Source organism: Limulus polyphemus, unplaced genomic scaffold, assembly GCF_000517525.1.
Source record: "Limulus polyphemus unplaced genomic scaffold, Limulus_polyphemus-2.1.2 Scaffold1444, whole genome shotgun sequence".
NCBI classification, from domain to species: Eukaryota; Metazoa; Arthropoda; class Merostomata; order Xiphosura; family Limulidae; genus Limulus; species Limulus polyphemus.
Window position 1 is genome coordinate 10,573 of NW_013667054.1, and position 27,483 is coordinate 38,055.

The window sequence follows — 27,483 nt, forward strand, 5'->3', positions numbered from 1 at the left end:
CGGGAGAGGGGAAGGGTCAGAGGGGGATTTGATTGAAGTGTTTAAGATTATTAAGGGTATTGATAATATAGATCCTTTGACCTTTTTTGTGTTTAACAGTGAAAACAATTAGCAAGGGGTCATAAGTTAAAATTTTGGCAGTGTAGGAGTCGTCTGCAGTTTAGACAGTATTACTTTTCCAATAGGGTGGTTTGTTTTTGGAATGAGCTGCCTTCAAAGGTGGTGGAGGCAGAAAATTTAATTGAGTTCAAGAAAAGATTGGATGAATACATGAGTATTAAGGGGTGGTTATAGATGGGAGCTGGAAAGAACATCCTTGATGGGCTAATAAGCTTCTTTTTGTCTCTTAAAAATTTTATGAAATTTATCACATTCACACTCATGGTCATTGTTTTGATTTGTTAGGCTAAGTCTCTACAGACTCCATGTGAATTATTAATATGCATAACAAAGCTTCTTGCTATAGTGATAGACCTAATATATTACAACATTAGTACTTAGTGTAACTTACAAACTTATTCAAACAAAGGCTCTACAGGCTTGCCTACAGTACATGTAATACAAACAAGTAATAAAAAACAATTAGTAATAGTAATATGATACATAATTTACTATTACTAAATAGTTTTTATTAGTTGTTTTATGAATTTTTTCTCCAGACTGAAAGTTAGTGTATTCTATGAATCTGTGTTATAACATTTAGTATTACATGTATTGGTTTTTTTTTTTACTTCTTCACTTCATACTTAATATAGGGGGTTGGCTCCTTAAAGACACTGATTGTATAGTGTACAAAGCATTGAGTATTCTACATGTTACAGTCATCTAATATCCACCTATTATTGGCCGGTAATTCCTGTTTCACCCTGTGTGTAAGCTTTTTAAAAGAACACCAGCTTTCTGTAAGAAAGCAAACTTCAATGGGTAATTATAACATCATTTACAGTAGAATTGTGATTTTTGTTGTTGTTTTTAAAATTACTACTAGTTATTACGACAAAGCAATGACATTGTGCACTGCCCAGAAACACAGATTGGATTTAGGTTTAAACTGATGTTAGTGATAAAGTAGTTGTAGAGTTATCTTGACTGAAACAAAAAGAAAGGTGAACAACTTGGAAGGTTGGTCACCTTCTGGTTTGGTATCTAAGTGATGGTTTCTTGCCTTGTTTTTGAGCTTGTTGAGTAGAGAAACAAATGAAAGTAGTGGCAATAATTTTTTAAAGTAAAACTCCCTATTATTGTTAATTTTTTAGTGGGCATATTTGTATTAATATTATGCCTATTGAGTACCTTGGCCATCCCTACAAAGAAAGTCTACCAACTCTGTGATACTAGTAATAGTAGTAGCTAGCAGTAGTAGATACAAGCACATGGAAAAAAAGAAATTAAAGGGTAAGCTAGCTAAATGAACTAAGTATAATATAGTAATTTTAAAAAGATGTGTACTGTTTTTGCATATTTGTAAGTTGTAGGCTTTAACAGTGCATACCATTGGCTGAATGTCAGTTCCCAGAGAGTGGTTTTGGATTAGAGCTGGACCAACGAACATAAGTCCTCACATGTCTTAGTAGGGATTCCTTGTCCTACCACAGTCGCATGGTTCTGCCCCTTGCACTCCAACTCTGTGAGGTTCAAACCCAGAAGATGATGTTGCAAGGAGTAGAACCAGTCTAATTGGTCTTCGATTTAATTGAACTGACACACTGACACATCCCTTTCTACTGTCATTCAGATGTTGGTTTCCCAAGTGGCTGGTGTTGGTTGTGGATTTGCACTCACATGCCCTGTTTAGTCAGACAGTACAATATTTCTCCCTTCTGTCTCCTAAACTTGTATGAAGACAGTGTTGACCCTCCTTTTACCATGGGTCAGACAATACATCCCTGATGCTGCCTGGTTTTGGACTGGAGTTGACCTGCTGGGTGTGGTCTTATGCACCCTAGCCTTTCTACACCATGGGGCACATCATTTTTAGCTTTTCCCACCATTACTTCTGTGGTTGGGGACCCTGCATGCATTCATCTCCTGGGTCGTGCTTTCCGGAGATTTCTGTGGACTGTAGGGCCAGAACAACTTTCTTTTCTATCCCATCAGAGATACGTGTCTCATGATTTCTACCCAATTAAGCAACACTTACTACCACACAGAGCAAAGAGTAAACCTGATATAGAAGTGGTGCAGTCTTCCACGGGTGTTCCTCTCCTAACAGAAGTCAATCTCCATGGTTGTTCTTTGGATGCTTTAGAAGGATTGTTATTTATATCCCTTACACCAGTCCCTTCACCCTTTTATTGTGGGATTCTAGTTATTATTTTCCAACAGTTCCCACTCTCCCTCCCCACTACTGGTGCTTAATCTCTAACTAATCTTGAAGTGATTGTTAGGTGAAATCAAATAGAGGGAGTAACCTGCTTCAGAAGAGTGTGTTACACTCATATTGGGGGAGGGTTGTTGCATGATAATTTACATGCAAAAATGCAGTAAACCACAATGATCATGGGGGAGTTTCAAGACTACTTGAAAGTGAAAAAATTTTGCATATAGAGAGCAGCAGTGAATGAGAAAAGGTATTATGTGAGAGAAGGTAAGTACCTATCAGAAATATATTTTCAGTGTAGGAAAATAATAACTTTTTGTTGAGGTATGTGAAAAACTGTACATCTGAAAAAAAAAATTGACAACTACAAAGCTTAATGTATCAGCAAACATGTTTTGCTCTGAGCATTTTTCATCTACCAAATAATTAGCAGTAGATCAGTAAGCATGTTGCTAATAATGTGTTTATAGTATCTACATTAAAAAATGAAGTAAGCCTTCTATTTCTAACATATCAGTTTTTAAGCTTAAACTAATAATATAATTAAGTTAAATGCTATATTTTAAATTCCATGTCCTAGGGTTACATAAATTTATTACAATTATCCCACTTACTCCTCCTTTGTTTTTGTTATTGGGTTTGAACTTGCTTATTCATCACTACTTTTTCATGAATCATGCAGTTTTTAGTACTGTGACTTAACCTTAACAGTGAATATGCTAAAGTTGGAAGAAAATGTCAAAGAATATTCAGTTGTCCATAGTTTTTTTCAGTAATGAAATGCATGTAGATTATGAAACTGTGACCATATGATGCAAGACTTGCTAAGAAACAAAGGATTAATGACCAGTTGCGTGGGCAGGCTCATTCATAAATAGATAGATATTCAATGTTGATTAATTATGTCTATAAATACACTATTTTGATTCACGTTTTTTAAAACATGTAGCATTGATATGAAATTGAAAATTTAGAACAGCTGATGACCAATAATGGCTAAAATATTAACCCTGTGTGCATGGGTAGAGGTGAAAGTGAGCATGCTATGACCTTTTACAGAGTATAATTCAACATAGTATTATGTATTTGATGTCAGAGTAATCAACTATTCATTTTTACCCTTCACAACATTTTATGGTAGACGAGAGAGTAAATACCAGATACAAGCATAAAGAGATACTAAAAGATTTAGAAGTGTATTTTGGAGCCTGTAGAGGTTATTCAAATGCAGTAAGTAAAAACTATATGATGGACAAAAATATTGTTATATTTCATATAAACATTACCTTGCACTCCAACCAGTCCTCTAGTGGAATATCAGTAATTTTACAGACTTACAACTCTAAAGTCTGGGGTTTGATTCCTCATGGTGGACACAGCAAATAGCCCAATGTGGCTTTGCTCTAAAACAAACTAACAGTACTCTAACCTGTCCGAGTCAGACTGATGCCATCAGTTTTCAGACATGTCTAAAGTACAAATACTTTTGTAACACATCTGATTTTTTGTGTACAACATATTTGTTAATTTTACTTGTAGATTGCCATATTTTGTGTAAATACTCTTGGTAAATTTGGAATTATAGTCAACATTCTTTCTTCAATATGAGGTCGTCATTAAATTGACCCAATGCGTATTTGGTTAATGACCCACAGCCCAAGTTTTATAGTACTTTTATACCTCAATCTGTTACTGATTATGCAATACATTATTTAATAATTTCTAAAGTGTGCTGTATTTTAGCCAAAAATAACCAATGACAAGTTTGAAAAAATTTTTCCCAAGTCCACAAATGGACTTCACCACTACCATTTGTTTAAGCACATAACTTTACTCATGAAAAAGCTGATACAGTATCTTTTTTTCTTTTTTTTTCTTGGAGGAGAGTGGTTCAGTATATTTAGTCATAGTTCTTAACTGTGGTTCATAAATAAGGGAAAAAGGAAGTGAGGAGGAGTGGGTGCTATTACACACAGGAAGGTACCATTTCAGATCAATGTTGGATTATTTTGAAAGTCAGGTGTGCATGTGGCAATACTGGTGAAAAAAAATTATATTTGACACAGTGTATTTCTTATCAAGAAAAAGTTAATTCTCTATATGCATCACATTAATTAAGGTCCTGATATTAGCTAGTTCACATATTTTGGTAATGAATTTTTGACTTAGATGAAGAATGACAAATGTGCATGGCTGTTTGTTGTTCAGGGTATTATATGTAACACCAGATGGAGCTTTCAATCAATGATTCACTCATACAGAGCTTTCTTGAAGTAAAGAACTTTATAGTATATGTTACTGTGATGTAACTGTATTATTTCTTCAAGAAGTTTGGAAAAATTCTAGATGTACTTCTTTGTCTAGATGTTCAGGTGTTTAGTCACAGTTTTTCTAAAGTTCACAGGCTGATTAGTACAGGGCCTTTGAGAAATTCCTTGACTGTGGAACCCACAAGAACATGAATGGAAAGTTAAATGGAGTCCTTAAGAACTTCAAAGTTTTTAGTTTCTTTATTGTTCAGGTATTTTTCCTTTAGAAGACAACTTGACACATCCCTCTTTAAAGTTTCAGAAAAGCAGAGATATTCCTGTTTGAAATTCTCTCAGCATTTGAAAAGACAAAAAACATTCCTCAGGTTGAGGAACTAGTGGGTATGTGTGGTATCTCCTTTCTTAAAGAAAATTAGACTACTGTCTTCACTATCACATGTAAGTTATCCAGAAATGGACATAAAAAGAAAGGCGAGCAGTATCATTAAATATGGTAGTACTTAATAGTAGCAATCATGATGAAACAAAATGGAGTCCATAAAAATTGCCCATTTAAAACCACTTTTAAAATGTCTGAATATTAACAATGACTATTTCACAGTATTGGCTGAACAAAACTAAAGCTTCTTGTACTTATAGAGCTGCATAAATCCCTATATATGTGTTTATGGAGTAAATCAAGATTTCACTATTTTAACTAATTTTAAATCATACAGAAAAAAAGACAAACCCCTTATTGCACTAATTATTTCACAGAACTCTTTCATCTGGGGTCCCAATGATTCTTTTTTTGTACTGGAAAGGACACTAGTATATATATATATATATATATATTTGGCTCAGACAAACATAATTACAGTGATTTGCCAAAGTAGGGATAATTTTTTAATTTTAAGTAAGTTTTTGTAACATTAAAACTTTCTGTATTACTATAGCTAGGTAGTTTATGTATATATTGATCCCTACTTGTCTTTATAAAATCAAAATATTTTTTATTATACTTGTTGATAAAGTGACTTGTTGAAAGCTTCAAGTCCCTTGACAGTGCTTTTTAATATTTACAGGCATTTAGTGATTGGAGCATACAAACTAAAGGAGCAACTCATCTGAACCCTTGGAGTCTTGAATATTTGGTTCCTTGTTCTTCAACAGCCCCAGTGTTCATAAGGGAGATGTATTACCATTTGAGGTTCAACCAAAATTTGAAATGACAAAAGGTGACTACCAAGATACAGGTATGCTTTGTGAGGACATTCCTCAAATTGAAGAGTTTTATAAAGAACAGGGTCATCAAAACATATCTATATTAAGTATATATATATATATATTGTTTTATTAGTAAAAAGAAAAATTAAAGTGCTTCATTTCACTAAGTTAACTTAATAGTCAAGCTAACTCAATGAAACATTTAAGAAGCTATTTTCTTTTCTAACGAAGTTTTAGTTATTGCCTTTTCAGATTTTGCTTAACCTCTTAACTTCTGTTTCACTTTCTAGTGCCTAGTTTCATGCATTTGTCTCATTCTTAGTACTGTCCTATGTTATTTCTCATACCTTCACTTTATTTCTGAGGCATTAAATCATGCTACAAAAGGGTTTTATGGAGATGTTCATTTTCTTTCTTTCACCACTTTGACCTGTAGTACTTCCTTTGCTCTATCCCTCCTTACTTGGTTCCTCTAATGTTGGAACTTATTGGATCAGGATGTTCACCTAACTAATATTAATCTGCCTCACTCTTATCTCTGTGAGCTTTATTGGGCTCCTTTTCTTCACCCAGAGATTTTTGGGGGGTTTCTTGATTCACTGGAGACCTGAGCTGAGGCAGCTAGGCATCAGTCCTCATTATCTACTTTGCTTTCTTGTCTATCTCAACCTTGCCTTTTTGTTACTGTTCCTAGGCCTGCTCAATCCACATCTCCCCTTCCCATTTCAGTTTTATTATCTTTTCTTCTTCTTCCCAACCTCTCACTTTGCTGCATCAGGGCTGTTGCTCATCCATCCTGCCAGGTCTGGCCCATCAGGAGTCTATCTGTCTCGCTTTGCCAGCCTTTGGTATATGTTTTTGTTTGACAGGTGGGTTCTACAGGTTCTCAATCATGGCATATTTCTCTGCTTTTTCCTGTTTCCTTTCCTCCTATTCATGATTATTTTAATCTTCAATGTCTCAAGGAGGTGTTCTTGAATCTCTTGGTCAAAAACATCATCAAGAGCACATTTATCTTTACTCCAGGATATTACTCTTGTCTTTTTGCTGCCCCCCAAGAAGACCAGTGATTGGCATCTGGTAATTGACCTTTCATTTCTCAACCAGTTTTTTTTCTCTCTGGTGGTCCTTTCCACCCAGTCTGTAGATGACTAAGGTTGATGTGTTGGATGCTTTTTTACACATTCTGATTGCCCCATCTTCCAGACGTTTTCTTCATTTTTGTCCACCAGAACCAAGTTTCCAGTTCCTTGCTCTTCCTTTTGGCATTGTGTCTTCTCCTTACTTCTTCAATCAAGTCATGGGTACATTTGCTCACCATGTTCATGGATTGGAGCTGAGGTTCCATTATTACATGAAAGATTGGTTTCTCATTCCTTCTTGAGAGGGTTCCTTCTCTCACACTTACATTCTTCTGCAAGAAACTGCTCAGCTGGGCTGGCTAGTTGAGCATTTCAAGTCTTTTCTCATGCTTACCCAATATTTGGTATGTATGGACATGTTTTTAATTCTCATCTTAGTCATGCTTAGCCTTCACCACTTTACCTGTGAGCAGTTGAATGTCTTGTCACCAATATTTTTACTTCTCATTTACACCCTGCATGTGAGGTTCTGTCACTTTTGGGGACTCTGGCTTCTTTAAAACCACTCTTTCCTTTAGGCTGTACACACATGCACCTCCTTCAGTGGACATTGCATGACCAGTGGAAATTTTCTCAGAATCTGTTGTTCTCGACTGTCCTTTTCTCAAGGCATTATTTTGGTGGTTTGACCATGCCAATATCACAGTGGGTGTCCTGTTATAACCCCCTTACCAGATCTCCATCTTTTTACAGATTCTTCTCTGTCAGGCTGGGATGTGTCTCTAGATGATGACATGAATTTAGGTGTGTGGGCTCCAGAGGAGAGTTCACTCCACATCAACATTCTCAAACTTCTTACTTCCCTTTCCTCCTTTTTCTAGTAGATATTGATTGGTCCTGATCCACTCTAACAATTCCATGGTTGTTTCTTATATCAACTGTTAGGGAGTATCCATTCCAGGACTCTCTGCTTCTACCCATTGGACCTTCTGTTTTGGGTTAATTCTCATTGAGTATGTTTCATAGCTTGTCATGTGTTATGAGCTATGAACTTGATGGTAGATTGTCTCTCTTGGCTGGACTGTATTTTACTCATGGAATGGTCTCTCCACCCTCAGGTTTTTTATTGGGTTTGCTTTCAAGAGTGTTAATGGATGCTAAATGAAAAACATATTAAAGTATGAATAATTTGTATTTGTAAAGTTCTTTTTTCAAGTGACAAGAGAAGTAGTTTTAATGTGTGTTTTAAGATCAGATACCTCATTATTATGTGCTAAATGTTGTTCAAATATGATGATAACTTCAGTTTAAACCGATTTTCAAAGACAAAGGTTGGAGTAAGGAGCTGAGATGCTTATTGTCACTGTCAGACTTATTTTAGATAAAATCTCAAAGGCTTTTACATGTATGTAAATGTTAGAAAAAGTAAATGAGCTAAACTAGTTTGTTTGAAGGCATTTAACAGAAACTTGATATTAAAAATTAGATCTTTTGGGGGAACAGAATATTGCTTTTCAAAGTTGGGTTATTTAAAAAAGAGGAAAAAATCAAAATGCTTTGATATATAATATAACCTTTGAATTTATTTATTTGGTTCTACTTGTAGTGTTTAACTGTTTAATCTCTAGATTTAATTAGTTTTAACATTTACAGTACTTTAATTTTTAATCCTGAACTGTAATATATTAGTATTCATTAAACTTGATTATCCAACATTTCACAAATTAAACAGTAGTATGTTGTGCAAGATTTTTCATTTACAATCCAATTTTTATTACAGTTATTGCCTGTCTTAGTAAAATACAGGCCTATATGGCTTCAAAAATACATGAACTGAAATTAATTCAAGCAAACATAATTTCAAAAGAGTAATGTAATTACTTGTTTATTGCTTATCATTGCTGTAAGCCTTTTATGGAAACTGGACACCAAATTTAAAAAGAAAATATCAATTTTACTTTTGAGGGGCCTCTGGCTCACTAAGAGTCTTTAGTCCCAGAGACTAAATATTCTCCTATTATCTTTGACATTGGAAAATAGTTAATGTAATTAGTATTTGTGTAAAAAAAAAAGAAAGAGAGAGAGAGAGGATCCAGGAAACTATCAAATTTCTAGTTAAAGTATTGTAATCTGTTGTAAGAAGTAATTTAGCAAAACATTTGTGGGTTTGGCATTTAATTAATTATCCACACCAGTATAGTTTTAGAAAAAGGATTGTCTTGCTTTATCATTTTATGCACTTTTTGTAAGGTAGGACCTCTTCAAGTTTCAGATGAAGTCATCCTGTTTGATGTTGTTTTCTTTCAGTATCAATAAACATTTGTAATAGATTTATTAGTAAGTAAGATGATAATGGGATTAGTAGAGATGTTAAGACGCTGAAAGAAAATTGGGTTTGTGGTACATGTCAAATGTAATGATAAAAGGTAATTTTTGTGGTTGGAGAATGTGACTAGTCGTCCAATTCTTTATTTCACTTTTCAAATTATTGTGCAGATGTAAAATGTAAGTGCTATCTTCTTCAGTAAGCTTTAAAGAAAACAAATAGTTTTCATAATGTTTAATTAACACAGTCATGAAAATGATCAATGAAAAAACAACAACTTAACTCCATTAGTTTTCTGTATTGGCAAACAAAGAACTGTGTAGTCAATGTGTAGTAGATTTAATAAATCTGTAATTAAGATATGGGTCAAAAGAAAGTTCTAATGATGACTCAGATAAATCTGTTAATGTGTTTACATACATGTAACATTGAACAACATCAAATTACATGTCAACTTCCTTACATATATAGTTGATGTAAATGATTCAATGGCATAATCAAATGTATATATTAGCATAAATGTGATTTTAGATAAACTCATAGTAGAATTAGACAATAGAATTAATTTTACTGGGACTGGTCAAAGTGGTTAGGCAATTTGGTTGGAAGAAAGAAAGACATAGAGAAAGGTAAGAGAAAATATTGGGAAGTCTAATGTTAAAGGAATCAATGCAAATCTAACAAAAATGTTGCTTATTTAAGACAACATGGGAAATGCTTTGAAATGGTCCATTGCAGTTTTACACTTAATTTTGAAGGCATTTACCATTACATAAGTGCCAAAATAAGAAGAATATTTGGAAAAGTTCTTATTTCTAAAGTTACTTCAGTAGGCTTATGCTCATGAATTTAAGTAGATGTCTTATAGATATGGCTAGGTGGTTAGGATGCTTGACTCGCATTCTGAAGGTTGCTTCGAATCCACGTCCCACCAAACATGCTTGCCCTTTCATCCATGGGGCATTTTAATGTGACAGTCAATCCCACTATTTCTTGGTAAAAGAGTAGCCCAAGAGTTGGTGGTGATGACTAGCTGCCTTCACTCTAGTCTTTCACTGTTAAATTATGGACGGCTAGCACAGATAGCCCTCGTGTAGCTTTGCGTGAATTTCAAAACAAAACAAACCTATAGAAATTGTAAGTTGAAGTTGAATTTTTAAGGTTTAGGAATTTTGATTTGTTGTTATTTTGCATTAATTATCTTGCCATTGTGTGATATAATTTGAACATTTACAAGTCTTTAAGGATTAGTTAATTTTTTTTTTCCATTTCTACAGGTTTTCCAAAACATACTTACCTTCCACTGACACCTTAACTATTTCTAGACATTGGCTTTGCCAATCTGAGCATTGGTCTCACATGCTCCAATCTTTTATACCTCGCTTACATGCCCTTAGTAATATCTAATTTGCAAATTCTTCCATCTGCATCAATGCACCCTCTATCCTGACACTGTATATTAGCACCTCACTCAGATAATATAATCACTTTTTCTCGACAGCATGTTGTTATGGTTTTGTATGATGAAGTACTGTGGTTCATTCTGTTATGGATTGTGATTTTCATGTTGCTTTGTGGATTTCCATATAATTATGATTTCCTTTAAAAAAAATTTTTATACATGATGTTTGCAGGTATGAATTCCTGTATTACTATTGTCAGCACGGTGGTTCATCCAACTTCCCTATTCCTCTAGTGTCTCTCTACGATTGGGGGGGGGGGCACTCTCAGGTTGAGGCTGTCTATGTTTGGATCCATTGGGAGATGGAAACATATATTTGGCCCAGGGTGTTTTTCTCCTGGGGCCTCTGAAGTTGCCTTTTTCGTTGATCCTGGTTATTCTCGGAAGAATTTAGACTTGGTTTTTCTGATGCTATTCTTTATTATGTCGTTTTTTCACAGGTTTGGATTAACCACCTCCTACTCCTTTTCTTCAATTAGTCATTTGGGTTATGAGCTTTTGGGGTTTTTCTCTGTGACCTTTAAGGCTACTCCTCCCTTGATGGTGGAATGGTCTGGTGGGAGGATATTTCATTTTTCCTTCTTCACTGCTTTCTTACTTGAAGGATAGATATACCTTGTACCCTCGTTTGTCTGTTTGCATGCTTTGTTTTCAACTTCCAGGGGGATGTATTTTTTCTCTTCTACAGATTAAAATTATTCAATTTTGGATATATGGGGTTCCAGGTTAGTTTATGTGATCTCTTGAACTTATCACATTTTTTTGTATTTGTTTGTTCCTCATTCTTGCTCTGTGATGTTTCTTCCCCTGCAAATTGTTGGCAGCCTATCAATGTTCCCCACATTAATTTGCAGATGAATGGGGTTTCCTACTGACTTTTACCTTGGTCAGAATGCCTGCTTCTGTTCCTTCTGTAGAGATACCTTGGTGAAGGGACTTTGTCTACATGCTGTAGCCTCTGAGTGTTACATGTGGCTTCCTTCTATTGTCACTTGATGTTTGTGGGTGTTCCAGAGGCATTTGTATTGCAAATTTCCATCACAGCATTGTTATCAGTCAGGGGGGGTCAGTTATAGTGAGTTTACCATTAATGATGGAACATAGTATTCCTTCACTGCAGACCCATGAGCATTTTGTGTTCTGGTATCAAGGTTGGTTTTTCTATTCCATTATCCACTTCCATGATTCTCTCACCCTGTGGTATTTTCACCTCCTTCTGACCAGTGGGGTGTGGATTTTTGTTTCACGGCTATCAGTTACTGATCATGTGCATGGTTTTGACGGTTGATCCCATTCTTCTAGGATTTTATTCCTGTTTATTTGTTGTGCCTGAGACAAGGGGAGATTTGTGGATAATTGTCAATCTTTTTCATCTCATCTCTTTACAGGCAAAGAATCTTCTGAGAGTTACACCTCATCAGCTTCAGCACATTTATGTCTTTCACTGATTCACTGGGAACATTATATGGGTCTGTATGTGGACTTCTCCAAATGCTTTTTTCCCACATTCTTTATATGATCTGGCAGTTTTTCTTCTGGGAGTTTTCCACTACCCCACATGGCCATTTTAGCAACATCTGCTATGTTATATGGAGGAGGGAGTAATCTTATCTTGTCTTTCTTTTTCAGGGTCCCTTACATCTTTCACTGGATCCCACTCTGTGGTGAGTGTTGACCAGACAGGTGTGCTTTTATCACACCAATTCTGTATTAGCAACCCATTTGACTAGACTTAATTCTGGTTGCAACAGGCTCTGTAGAAATGAGGTGTTCCATAAGACCATCTAGGCACATTACCGGATGGTATTACCATATAATCATGGACTGCTACTCATGGACTATCATGAGTAAAGCTGAAGGGAATCGGCATGTTCCTGCCGATCATCGGTTTGAATAAATCGGGGTCGGTTTGCTTTTAAAAAGTTAGGGAACTTGTTTCACCTGTTGCACTGTTTCCAGAGCACTGTTCCTCAACACTCCCCAATGCATGTTGCCCCAGATTCTACTATTGGAGCTGGGGGCCCTTCTACCCGGGTCCCTGGATGTATTTTTCAGATGTTGGTGGGAGCAGCACTGGCCTACGTTGGAACCTACTCGTGATACCAGTTCAGATTTCATCCTACTCTATCCAGTTGGGGTGTGCTTAGCACTTATGTACAATTTCAGTTTGTATAATGTTAGTTGATGGAGGTCCGCTATCTTCTCGTAATTCCGAACGCGAAGTGGTCCCATCATAGGTCCTTAGTTGAACACGGTGTTACACGTCCTCTCCATAATTCCAGGGGCAAGTGGAATGCTTCTTGCCCACTCAGTTTAAGAGTGAGGATGAATGTTCATAATTCCAGACTGGATGAGTTCTGTTCCTTTGGTTGAGTAAGGCATATATATGATTCCGTCATTCCGAGTATGGGGTGATGCCTTTTGGACTTCTTCAGGTGGAAGAGAAAGTTTGTCCACTTCAGAGTTGTTTACTTTCTTATTATAATTCCAGTGGTTCAGAACACATCACTCTATGGCTGTAGGTTGGGATCAAATCAAAAGTAGATCTATATATCGCATTGCGATACAGTTTTCGTAGCCACCAACGTGGGATATAGGAACCATGACCCCTTAATTCCAACCCTGAGTTGTGGAACCTCATTTATCTGGTTGGAGCTGGCCTATAATAATTACTCATATACTATTCCACCAATATAAGTTCTGGGTGAAGAGAATACCAGTTGTGGATGTAGTGCAGTTTCCCCAATTGGGTACCACTCTTATCTTAGTATGACCTGTTTTATGGACAATGCCCTCACCAGTCCCTCCAACTTCTCAATGTGGGATTCTAGCTAAAGTGTCAGATGAGGGTAAGTATGTTTTGGAAGATAACATTTTCCTAAATTGAAAATGTTTTTTCCAATAATACTTACCTCCACTGACACTGTCCTGCCCTTCCTCCACTAAGAGCAGGTGTTGGTGACTGGGATGGTATAAGTCTCAAAAAAGTGATTATTTTATCTGAGTGAGGTGCTTATATACAGTGTCAGGATAGAGGGCGCATTGATGCAGGTGGAAGAATTTGCAAATTAGATATTGCCAAGGGCATGTAAGTCAGGTATAAAAGACTGGAGCAAAGCGAATGTTAAGGAATAGCAAAAGTGTCAGCAGAGGTAAGTATTATTGGAAATACATTTGCAATTTAGGAAAATGTTAACTTTTTTTATATTGTGTTTTTATCAATAAAGACAAAAACTTTATAAAATTGAATAATATAGTGTGGTGTAAAATCAGCAATAAAACTTGTTAAATTTTAGGCTTTTCACCAAAATAAACATTTGAACTGTGGACCTAGTTGTGTCAAAATCAGAAGTATTATGTTGAAATTCTAAAAAGAAAAATTATGATACAAGTGTTTTCTAGAATACCAAATGACTTTGGTGCAAACGAGTGCAGGAACAGGATGTCTTGGGATGTGCTTAGTAAATGGTTTTTAGCTAAATTTAGACTTATGCAATTTAGTTTAGTAGTTTAGGGATTACTCACTTTAAGAGAGTCACGCTTATAACTTTACTAGCTTATAGTCTGTCAAAAATGAAGGAACAAGTACTTCCACCCCATAGCATACCCTAACCTCACATTTCATAGCTAACTGAAATAAATAAATTTTGTGAAATCAAGCTTGATCAACAAAGAGGCAGAAAAGTGCAGTTGAAGCAGTCAAACATCAGTAACTTCCTTTGTAAACCCATCAAATTAAAATCATTCATGAAATGAATTTGTGGCATATTCATATAATAACTATTGGTAAAAATCAGTTACATTAACACCTCTAATATATAGAAAAGTTGGTGCATTTTCGTAACACTACATTCCAACAATGGCTTTTATGTCATGTTGCTTAGCAACAAAAGTATAACATAATATTGTTGTTAGTCTATGTACTGAAAGTATAAAATGTATTTGTATTGACAACAAAACTAGAAAAATATTTGTTCTTTTCTTAATTTAGAATCTCCGTTGATTAAAGAAGTTTATTTTTTACTAAAAATGTTGGTGATATAACAGAAAATAACTTAATTCAGAAATGATTTAAATTTAAAATTGAATCAATATTTTTACTATCATGATAAATTTTATGCACTTGACTCTAGGCTAGGTGATCCCACACTACATCTTTATTTTAGGCTTATTAAACCAACGCTCACTAACTTGTAAGGTTTCATGACCCCCCTTGTACCCCCCGTCAAATCAAATTAAGCAAATAGGAAATCAAATTTAAGCAAAAAATACAGATGTATATATTATATATCATGGTAAAGAAATTTGTAATTACCTTTAGATACTCTTCTAATACGCCAACCTTTATTAATTACACATCATAGAAGGTATTTTTTCTATAATCAAAATATTGAACTACTAAACACAGAAAGGGCACAATTAGTCAGCAGCACTTTGAACCAAATAACTGGATTGACTCATTTTTAAAGCTTAAAGAAAGGGGCTGATATGTGCATGGCCACTGAAAAAGTTTTGTAAAAGTGTTAGTTATTTCTTATTATTATTATTTTAATTTTACTTGAATATAACCACCACATTACCAAATTAACTCTCTTGAAAAAACTAGGTGTTTTTTTTTTAAATGTGTAGGTGCTGATTGGTAGAAGAAATAAATATAGAAGCAAAATGAACCACTCTTAGGGTAGGTAAAGAATACATTTATGATTATGGGGACTGAAAAAAGTTCTGACAGAAACTTAGTGTACAGAACGTTACTGCTAACAGTTGGTTATATATAAACAATGAATTTGACAGGTATTTTTAGAGAGAATTTGAAATTTGTGTTGATTTCTCTATTACACAAGTTAATTTTGAGTGCATGGCATTGACATTTTATTTTTGATGTATTGTTTTTAGGATGAGGGAGTTTAAAGTTGTTGTTCTGGGAAGCGGGGGAGTTGGGAAGAGTGCTCTCACAGTTCAGTTTGTATCAGGATCATTCATGGAGAAGTATGATCCCACAATAGAAGATTTTTACCGAAAAGAAATTGAGGTGGACTCTGCACCTTGTGTTTTGGAAATTCTAGACACTGCTGGTACCGAACAGTTTGCCTCCATGCGAGATTTATACATCAAAAATGGACAGGGGTTTGTTGTTGTGTACAGCATCACGAGCCATCAAACATTTCAAGACATTAAGAACATGAAGGAACAAATTATGAGAGTAAAGAATCTGGAACGTGTTCCAGTGATTCTTGTTGGAAATAAAGTAGATCTTGAACAGCAACGAGAGGTAAGCAGCATGGAAGGAATGTCTCTAGCCCAACTTTGGGGATGTCCTTTTATGGAAGCTTCTGCCAAAAACAAATGCAATGTGAATGAAATGTTTGCTGAAATTGTTCGTGAGATGAACTTTATTTCTGAACCAGAAAGACCCAGTCATTGTTGTGTGGTTCTCTGATGCAGGTAGGTAGCGTGGCAGTAAAATTCACATTAGTCTTTATTTTTAAGTATAAAAAAGATTGTTTTAAAGGATACTTATGGATTGTGAATCAATCAATCCAAAATATAACTCATAATATTGGAAACACATTGTAATGAACATGGCTGATTGAGACGAGAATTAATTTTGTCATGTATGCCATATCAAGTGGTACTTATTTTTTTAAGTATCACATCATACAATTGATTGCACTATGGGGTCATTTATACCAAGGAATTGCATGAAAGCATTAATAACAGTTTGTATATTAAAACATTTATTAAATATTAGGTAGGAACAACTTGTATATTTCTTGAACTAGTTAGACTGGTTACAGTATTAAGCCTAAGATCTAATAATGCTACTTATGTTTAATGCAGTCTCTCATTAGTAGATTGAGTATGCTATCGTATCAGTTATTTAGTATGTGTAATCTTGTTCTAGATGTTTATCTAGAATTTAAGTTAGGTTTTAAAGACAATTTGTTTATTTAATTTTTACTTCAAGATTGTTTGACATGCTAAATATTTGTAAAATTAATTACTGCACAAGACATCGTCATAATAATAAACATGTATCATGGTCTTCACATCATGCTGTGGCCATATGATTATGGCTATGAGACACAACATAAAAGGCAAGGCTTTTATTGTAATTTTAATTCTCCTTTACACAAACTTCTATTCTGTGTATCACAATTTTTTCTGCAAAAGTTAAAACTGAAATTCGGTTAGATTCAAACTCATGACTACTAAGTGAATGATTCTTCTGCCAACTAAACAACAGTATTTTGAATGCCCCAAATCTCAGTTTTTGTGTCATTGGTTGCTGGCATAACTGTCCTTTTTAGTTTTTATCTTTAATAATTAATGAATTGAAAATTTTTAGTTTTCAATAGTGAAAGTTTAGTTGACAAAAGAGTCCACATGGTTAGCAGAGTTGCAAATCTTAATTCTGCCTACTCTCAGTTTTTTACCAAAAAAAAGTGTTATTAATTATTTCATAAGAACCACTGTGACTAATTCTTGGCATTTAATGTCCTTACTAAACAATATTGGTAATTAGTAGGTGATGGTTTACAAAGTATTATTTTCCTCAACAACATAATCAATTTAGCTTTTACTGGCTTCTTCATATTAATGGATTTATGGCTAAAAACATCATTAATAGTGAAAGTATCAAACTAATGAATCAATGCATACTAATCATCATAAGTTTTAGTTTCCTTGTGTGTTGACTTATGACATTATATCCTAATCATTTTGTTTTTTAGACTTAGCTTACTTTAGATTGCAAGTTATTAATAGTTTTGTGAAGAGAGGTCAGTCTGTCAAATGTTTTTTCCAACACGAGTCTACACCACATTTGTCTTAGGTCAAAAATCATAAGTCTTATATTTTGTTTTTATGAAGTAATAAATACATTTATGACAATTTTATGACTTGAATTGGAACATTAAGATAAACAAGTATAATCTTTTTGCACAAAGTGCAATGTAGGAAGTACTATATTGTAGTGCTTGTACTATTATAGAAGTTATCCTCTTGCCAATATTCCAATTTTGTAAACCATATTTTCAGGAATAGTTTCAAACAAATAATTTCATCTTTAAAACTACAATATCACTATGCTCCACAAAATGTATATGCTAATGGAGACTTGGAAGATAGTTTCAGAGACTGGTATTTATTATAGAAAATCTGTATTGAACAACTGGATAACAGTAACAGTTTTTAAACAACTTGTTATTTCTAAATTTCAATTATATTTTTGGTTTGCAGTGTTTTTATTTAATGTTTCGTGTACTTATTACTGTGACTGGTTGTTGGTACTTAATGTCTTTACGTAACACTGTTTGTAATCATCTATTAGTTATTAATGAAACATTCCTTGAAGTTAGCAAACACTTAATTTCCTGAGACTGTATGTGTATAGCAGAAAAGGAGAATAAATATGGGTGAGTTAGTTTTGTGATCTTAAACCTTTGGTGGCATGTTCAGTGATGTGAGTGAAAACCCCAAATTGTAAAATGTAAACTGTTTGATTTGTTATAAATTAAACATTTTCACCTCAATAATTAAGGTAATGAAAAATTATTCTCCCCCACCCTCTCCAAGCCTGATGGTTTTACATATATTTACATACTAAGAAAAAATGTACCACACTAGTATCATAGTATCATGACAATAATGCTAGGAAGTTTTCACTTTTCGTGCATGTACATGTATGTGATAACTACTCAGGTGGATATAATAGTTCTCTGGAGTAGAAAAATGTAAAAAAGTTAAAAATAGTGACTAATTTGCAAGAGTATATCTTTCTAAAGTGATCTTTTCATGCATAGATTCTTAATTGAGTAAGTGGTAGCATATACTCATACCAGCCAAGTTAGTGATTTAACCCATTCACTGTAGCTGGGAAGTATATTTCTCAGTGTTCTCACCCCCCTCACACTGTGACTGAGACAAATGTTTCCCATTGTGGCTCTATGCCTTCCTCTGCTGGGTCCAGGTTCATCATCTTGACTGTCATCACTAGATGGAGAGCTAGCATCCTCTCGTCTCATTGATTCTTCATCATCACGCAGTTGAACACCATTTGAATCACTTTCAATATCTACTAAGCTATCTGAGTCAAGTGCATCAAGCATATTTACATAGTAATTAGGGTTATGGTTACTACTTGCCACTCTAGTTATGCAGGCACGGTTGACATGCAGTTGTCATACATTCTGTTTAAACATCTTGTTGGTTATTGAGGGGCTGAGTGGAAAATGTTGAGGGAAATCATGTGTCAACATTAGGTGGGATGCCAATAAATACTTTCCTACTCATTTTACTACCATACGTTATTCACAGCAGTTTTTAATGACAATGGGAAACATTTGTTTCAGTCGCAGTGTGAAGGGGTGGGAGCACTGGGAAATATATGTCCCAGCTGCAGTGAAAGGGTTAAAACATATTTGTTTGCACAATGTTTGATGTTTTTTCCTTCACGTATTTTATTGTTACAAGGGCCAAAAACAGTAATCATGCCAGCCAAGTTAGTAAAAATTAACATTTTTCGTTTCTAAAGTGTTCTTTTCTTGCACAGATTTTGAAGGTGCAAGGTCCAATGCATTATACCAGTCTATATTGTATCATCCCTAGCCAGCAAAATAAATAACACCACATTTGATATACAGTAGAATTCTAACTAGTCAGGAACTAAAGAAAAAAGATATGTATATTGGGGTATTACCAGCTGCATAGAACTATATATATGTGACATAACCAATGTACATCACAAGCTGTCTTTGCATGTACAATGCATGATAATCTTGACATGGCATGTAATATGGATCTTACTGCATATTTGTCTCCTGGTGGGACAGCATTAAGTTTATGGACTTATAATGCTAAAATCTGAGGTTTGATTTCCCCATAGTGGATGCAACACATAGCCCATGTGGCTTTCCTCTAAAACAAGCAGAAAGTGTGTCATTCTTTCCATATCATGTGGGCTACTAAATTAATTAATTAAAGTACTTATTTTTGTATTAAATGCTGCAGTGTAGTTATTTGGTTAATTTGGGTAGTGTAAACATTCTGTAGCACTAGACGCTTAATATAGAGGCAAAATAGCTTATGTTTATGTATAATTGATTATGGGAATTACATTTCACTGGTTTCTGGAAATGACATCAGGGTGCTACATATGGTGAGATTTGTTATATAACAAGAAGAAGATATAGACAACTGTTATTCTGTCAGTAACAGTGAAAGGCACAATATGATGCTAAATTTGGAACAACAGATCTAATTGGGCCAACAAAATGGCTATAGTACTGAGGCAGCAATTTAGACAAACTGCTGTAAGACTAATAATACAAAGACTATGCATAGCTATTGCTTTCAGTAAATTGGTTAGAAGGTTCAAAGAAACAGACAACTTTGGTCAATTGTCCAAGTTCACATTGCCCACAAACATCAGTGGACATTATTGTAAAGTCCCACATACCAATGAAACCCTCACTACTGCAGTAGTATAAGCATTATCCAGGATGTATCACATTAAACTAACTTACCATGGTTGACTGTGCATTAATCTTCACATGTTCCCCTATACTACTTGCCATTTCATCATTGAGGAATGAATATCCCAGGGATTAGCAGTGTACACATTTACTAGATATCTCATTTATCATGAGCTGTTGCATATTTGTATTATACCAGGACCAACTAGATGTCCCTTGAATGTCAACATTCATATAGGATGATGTTCACCCATCCTGTATCTACTATTCAGTAAACATATTACTCATGCAGGCTTTTGGTGAGAATAGGTTCTCAACCACCACATCCAATATGTCTCTCCAGCACACTCTCTTGACCTCACTCCTGTTTGATTCTGGTTATGGAATTTTCTGAGGATGGAAGTCTCACTGCCATAACTCAACAACCATTCCACAGCTTAATGATGCCATTAAAACAGATGTTCAGGTAGTACTTTTGCAGACTTCAATATCCAATGCTATTGTAAGAATGGATGCAGTAACTAAAAATGAAGCTAAATTATACTCTCATCCCTAGTGCCACTTCCAGAAACCAGAGAAGCACACTTCTTGGGACCTCTTACTCAGTATTTTATTCTAGAGACTTTTACAAATACCCATGTTGAGATATAATCATACCTTATCCTTTATTTTTTCAAATTTAAGCAAAATGATGGAAAAAAAAGACAGCAACAATATTAATATTTGGCATATTTTGTATTGTCTATAAGTTTTATTCAGATATTAAAACTGCATCACTTCGAATGTTTACTTTGATCATAAGTTTATTTTTTGTAAGTGTTGTAATTTATGGCTGACTTATCAGTTCTACCCTTTGGATTGCTTATTAATTTCCTTACTTTTAATGACTTTCTTTGGGTTAAAATCTATGTGTATAATATATATTTTATAATTCATTATATGGTTAACATTATTTTTTTCTCTTCAAAGGAAAAATGAATGGATGGCTTGGAAGATGTTTACAGGAAGAAAACTGAGCTGTGCCTTCCATTAGGGTCTGAACCAACCAGAATTTGACATAGATAGTTTCTGTGCAATAATTTCATTGCTCCTAAGATTGCTGCTGATGTTTGAAAGATCTCTGTAGTCCTTTTTTTCTTTTTCACATGTTCACTTCCTAAAGTCAGCATCTTCTCAGAACACGTGCTATGCTTCATGTCTGTGTGTATTAAAACATCAATGTGGATGCATATTGTATAAAAAAAATTTCAAGCAAAACATTAGTGAGATTTTTTCTAGCCAAATATCCAATTCAAGAAATTAAGAATGAGTTTTGGAGCCCAAAGAAATCTTAGAATGAATTAAGGAAACTTGTTGTACCTTAAAAGCTGTTTTAGACAGTATAAGGTGCTGATTTTTATAGACATTGTTTTTGAAATGAAAATTTATAATTTATGAGGATTATTCAAAGATTATTATGGAGCTTTCTGAAAACACAAGTCTATCGACCATTCCTCAGCTGAAGAATGCCATTACAGTAGCATTTCAGGCTATTCCTGGGGAGTTAAGTGCTGGCAAGTTCTAATTTTGTAGCATGACATTGTGCATGGATTTTTTTGGTTGATTCATGATGACCTGGTTTTGGAAATCTGTAAATACCCGTAATGTAGAATGGATTTGTAGTTTCCAGACAAGATTAAGCCAAAAATAATGTGTTTTCATAGTATAAAGTTCATAAAACCTAGTTATACTTTATAAATACATTTAGACAAAGGAAACACGAGTACATTTGAAAACACATTATTGCTGTATTTGTGTGATTTGAAAATAAGTAAGGGTAGTATAGGTGGGAAAAAATAAATTCTGTTTGATATTGCAAAAAAAAAAAGCCTTAAATGTTTGCTATATTTAAAAATTATCAAAAATATAATGTGTATCAAGAAAATGTGGTTATAATTTTATTAGAATTTTGAATAAGGCTTTGAAAATGTCAGAAATTCTCAAGTAAGTCAAATGTTTTAAAAATAAGTAAAAAAATACCTTTTATAGCAACAATGACTTTAGTAGGTCGAGGGATATAGCTTTTCAGGCAAAAGTAAAGATGTTTCATGTTTCTCTTGATGCATAAGATAAAATGCAAAGTCTAATTTGAGACATGATAGTCACAGCCAAGTGTGTGTGTGTGTCAGTTTTGAAGATGGTAGAAGAACATACAGTACAGTAATAATACCAAAAGGTACTCTATTTAAACTCAGTTTTTCTATAACATTTGGTCAAAAATACTTATTAGACATATTTCCTTTGTATTGAATCATAAAGTTCCAAAAAACGTTAAGTTTTTAGCACTCGTACTGAAACTTCATGTACAAAAGAGCAGTTCCTGAAAAGTAAAAAAATAAGCATAGGTCTTTTGTTAAACGAAACTTTTTCTAGTACACCATATGAACTTTAATTTGTGAAACATTTAACTGAGTAATTGATCAGTCCCAAAAGGTAATCGCCAAACGATTTCATTCAAGCTATTGATTGTGAAATCTGGTATAACCTAAAACATATATTACTATAATCAATCAAAATATTTCCACCTTAAACTACAATATGATTTTAATTTTGGAAAAATTGTGTCTTGTTTAGTAATATGAAATTAATGAAACTTTATAAACAAAATATTTTTTACTCCTGACCTTACTTTCAAATGAATTAGACAATGGTGATCTTTATTTGTTGTTTAGCTTACACATACACATGTAATGAATTAAAATTTAGCTTTGAAGCTGCAATTGAAATAACTAAGGTACTGTATACTTCATTAAGAATTTCTGGTGAGAAGCACTAATAATGAAAGTAAAGATACATTTAATTGGTTCTTCAAACCTGTGATTATAAGAGCACATACAAAAGTTTTAAATGTGTGTACATTTCCCAAAATTGGTGCTGCAGCATGTATGTTATTCTTACTTTTATAATTGTTGTTCATAATCTTTGTACATTGATTTTTAGATTTTTGGACATTTTTGTCAGGTGACTGAGTGAGCAGCTGACAGTTTTATGCTGGTAATGCTCTTGGTTATGATGTTATAACAACTTAGACTTTTCAGTTGCCTCATTCCATGATCATTATTCTGACTTCATGGATGTCAGTAACACTGCCTTAGCTTTTCAAATTTTTATTCATCTTTTTAGACTTGTGTTTGTATTGTTCTGATTTCAATAACTGTTTTTTAGTTGGGTGTAATGTACCTTTGATGGCAATAATTGGACCTTGTAGGTTGAGGTAATTGTAGTGGTACTTCATTACATAGGAGGTAGCAAGTGAAGTATACACACGAGCTAGAGATAATGTTACCACATTGTTTGTTATATTAGTGTTAAAAATATGTAAAATCAAGATAATCTGATTTTTGCCTATTGAGACAATGGTGATGACACTGTACTGCTTACAGTAGTGGTAACAATATCATTCTGTTTGAGGTGGTTAAAAGTAATGTCTATTTAACATGTGGTGGTAATAGTATTTAAACAATTGTGGCAGTATATTACATTCATAATACTATACTAAAAGTTAAGTTAGCTTGAAGTAATAGTGCTGTTTATTATAAAATGGTTAAAACATAATTACAACTATAATGGGGGTATTTCTCTGAGCTGTTTTCCATACTTCAGTTCACAAATTTTATGAAATCTTTAACACTCACATTTATTGAAATAAAGCAGTTTTATTAGATACTATCTAAATCAAAATTGTGTTACTAATTATCTGTAAATTATTTTTGCATTATAATGCCTATTATATAATTAGAAAATTTATATCTACATATAAAAACTTAAAACCTTACATTATTTTATCAATTGTTACTTCGTAATAACGTACAATTAAGATTTGCTTCTTCAACATTCGGGTATAACTGGAATATTTGCACATTATTTTTTAAATCATATAATAGAAAGTGAGAACAGTATATTTATTGAACAGGATGTTGTGTTTGGTTGGAAATATTTTACATGATTGGCTTGTATATTAAAATTAGTTTTGTACATTTCAGATAAGATGGGATTATGATATCTGTAGCTGATGTCAAAACTCGGGTACCACTTTGTATACAACATATGTTAATGGTATTTTGTTTTGTAAAAAGTATTCTTAGTAATATTTGAACACTGCTGATAATAGCACAAATGGTATATTACAGATGCAATTACCTTCATATAAAATAGACTTTTAAATATTATCAAATTACTCTTTTTTTTTTCTGTATCTTGAACTCATAACAAATCCAGAAAAATGATAATTTATAGTTTTTTTCTTTGTCTATATTCAGATAGATCTGGTAATATTTTAAATTGTAATAGAAGTTCAATATATATGTTAAACTAAATCTTGATGACTTTACAACAAAGGCATTTTTTTATGAACTATATTCCTTTTTTTTGTTTCTTCCCATAATCGTACTTGTACAGTTAATTGTTTAAAATGCAGGTGGTCAAGGAAAAACTTTCCAATTTAGATGTACTCTGTGATATGAATTGTCTTTAAAATCATAATGATAATATAAACAGCTTATTAAACGAGGTTTAACAGCATAAATTGAAACAAAAACATGCTCTTTCTGACAAACATCTTAGAATGTTTTGGCCGGTCTTCTGGCATACTTTTAAATCTTTATACAAACTTTTTTTATTTCTACCATTATTCATATAATCCCAACATAGCTTAAACTTGTGTTTGTTTTTTCATTCTATTAAAAGGTAGGTTATTTCTTCCCATGAGCAAGAAAAATTATTTGGAAGTGGAAGGATGGGATGATGATCTCCAGTTAATGAAACCTGAAATAATGCTGAGTTACCTGGCATACCGTTGGAAAAGTTAGAGTAATTGAAATGTGCAGTAGAAAAAAAAAATTAGAAATTAAATACCTATTAAAAAGTTAAGAATTTATTTCTCAAAAGAAGAAAGTGGTACAGGTATGCGAGTTGAAAAACTAATTAGTGGAATTAAAAGGGAAAGCTTGCAAGAGAGAGGACAGAACACTGTGAGTAAATTAAGATATTAAAAGATAGAAGGACCTGTTGATACTTAAAACGTGTGTCAAAGGTCAGTGTTGAGAAGAAAAATGCTTAGTTTGAAAAAGTGTCCAGGTTTTGATGATTACCATAATTGTAGATAATTAATAAGATATTAGAAAGTAGAAATCTACATATTGAGTGAGGATACTTGCATATGCATTGATTAGTGGTTAGAGAGTGAGACAAATTATCATAAGATGGAAGTATGTGATGATGTTTAAAGTGAAATAATCTATCTACAGTGTCAATATATACATGTGCATGTATATGGAGTTCTAAGAGGATAGTGTAACAATATTTCTAAAGATTGTATATATTTAAACTGAAACTAAAAATGCTTTACCATCATAGCCTTACAACAGATTTTAAAACACAAGATTTTCAACTATTAATTCATCTTAACACTATTATTTATATCAATAAATATTCTATTAACCAATTGATGGTAAACACGCCAATGATTATTTATGATTCCTTTATAATTTTCATTCAGCATTATTACATACTTAGAAATGTGATTGTTGTTTGTAGACATGAAAAGAGGCAAATCCTCATATTTGTATTAAACTGTATTGTACATTTTAGATGTGCGTGTCATTTGTTTTAGAAAGTTAGTCATTGCCCCTGCTGTGGTTTAATTTAGCAAAACAGCAAATTGCTATTTTAACTTCAGATTATTGGATAGTTGTACATTGTATAATTTGGTCTAATACATTTTTGAAATAGAAAGGCTGAAAGATTTTTCATAACTGATTGTAAAGCAGTGTATTGTGTTCTTTAATCTGTGTAATATGTAAAATTTTTCTTTTTTAGTTTAACAATTCTCTGTGTTGTTATATACCGTATAGAAATTTTTAATATTCATTGTAATCATGATTGTCATTGCAGTATAGAAAAGTATAGTAAACATTATATTATAATAAGATCAGGGTGTGTTTATTAAAACACATACATGCATAATTAGTTTACCTTTGAAAACTTTCATTATAGAGCTCATTATTTTCAAGTACATCCTTTACCAAAAAGAAGATCCTTGCTTAAAAAATGACAAAATGGAATTATTCAAAATAATCACTGTCTGTCACTTTTCATCATTGTTTATTTCCTGATAGCTCAAAAAATCTATCAAGTTTCTACCCAAGATATAGGATGAAAAAATAAAAGGAATGGTATAAAAGAAATTAAATTGATTAAAGCACAGGTGTTGCTCAGTGTATAGCTTTTTAATTACTAACAGGACTTTTCCGCAGCACCAACTGTATTTTTTTTTGTATGTTGTATTTGTGCAGAAGTTGTATGTATGTTTGTCTGATGTTTCCAACTTACTATGCTTTTACCGATCTAATGTAGCTAGTAGCCATGAAGATGTTAACCATAGTGGTACATGTTTAATGATCGTATAATATGAACTTTATAAACTTACACAAAACATTACTAAAATGTGTCATTGATAGCTGGTTAATCACACACACTATAAGAGTAAGTTGCATGCCTAAAATAAGAGCCATGGCACTACAAGTAACATGTTTAGCACTTGTATATTTAGTTCATGGCAAATTCCTTACAATTTGACATCACTGTTATGATGTAAACTTGTGACTGGTCTGTCTGAAGAGCAATATTTCATACATTTGATGAAGTTCCTAGTTTGCTTTTTTTATGTAAAAATGGCAGATGATTTTATAGTTAATAAGAACACAAAAGGTGGCATAATTATATCCTCCTCTCAATTTTAAATAGTTATGAGAATTAAGAAGCATCATGTATTTAGGACTATATAATATATGTAAATAATTACTAATAGAACTGTTCGAACGTTATTGGGTTAAGGACTATGGAATTACTACAAACCTTAACAAATTTGTCAACAATTGCAAGCAACTGCAGTGAGATATACGTTTTGTAGTGTAAGTTGTAAAAGTACCTTACTAGGAATAGCAAGTGGATTAATCTTTTAACTCAATTGGTTGAGCACTTGTATGACATACGGTTTGATTTTGAGACCAGGAGATGCAAAAGTTGGTTTATCACAGAAATAATGGCTACTAACATTTGGCTTACAAGTCCAAGATAGGGGCCTGTTTGGTAAGTGAGGAAAGATGTAGTTGCTTGAGTTGTTAAAAAGTATCCTAGTTTTTCAAGCAGTCATCCGGTATGCTTACGGGAGACTCAAAAATGATATACCACACAGAAACACACATTGCATTGAGTGCTTGCATAATATGAACTGTACTATGAGAGATAACTTGTGGAGTTGCTAAGTTTTATAAGGCAGAAAACTTGGTGATTTGTCAGTTA

At 33.4% G+C, this 27,483-nt stretch overlaps 1 protein-coding gene across 2 annotated transcripts in view; it reads left to right on the plus strand.

Annotated features, from left to right (window-relative positions):
• The window catches only part of LOC106463604 (ras-related protein Rap-2a-like), a 27,089-nt gene extending 1,856 nt beyond the window's left edge, over nt 1-25,233 (plus strand). The window contains exons 2-5 of one of the 2 annotated variants that reach the window (XR_002611517.1): nt 5,655-5,825; nt 15,563-16,111; nt 21,112-24,237; nt 24,868-25,233. Coding sequence is in view for 1 of the 2 variants with exons in the window: in XM_013923653.2 (XP_013779107.1) it covers nt 15,564-16,106 (543 nt within the window). In the remaining variant the exon portion in view is untranslated. Of the gene's footprint in view, nt 1-5,654; nt 5,826-15,562; nt 16,112-21,111 lie in introns of both variants that reach the window. The other variant, XM_013923653.2, reaches the window with a different exon arrangement.
• The last annotated feature ends 2,250 nt before the right edge of the window (nt 25,234-27,483 follow it).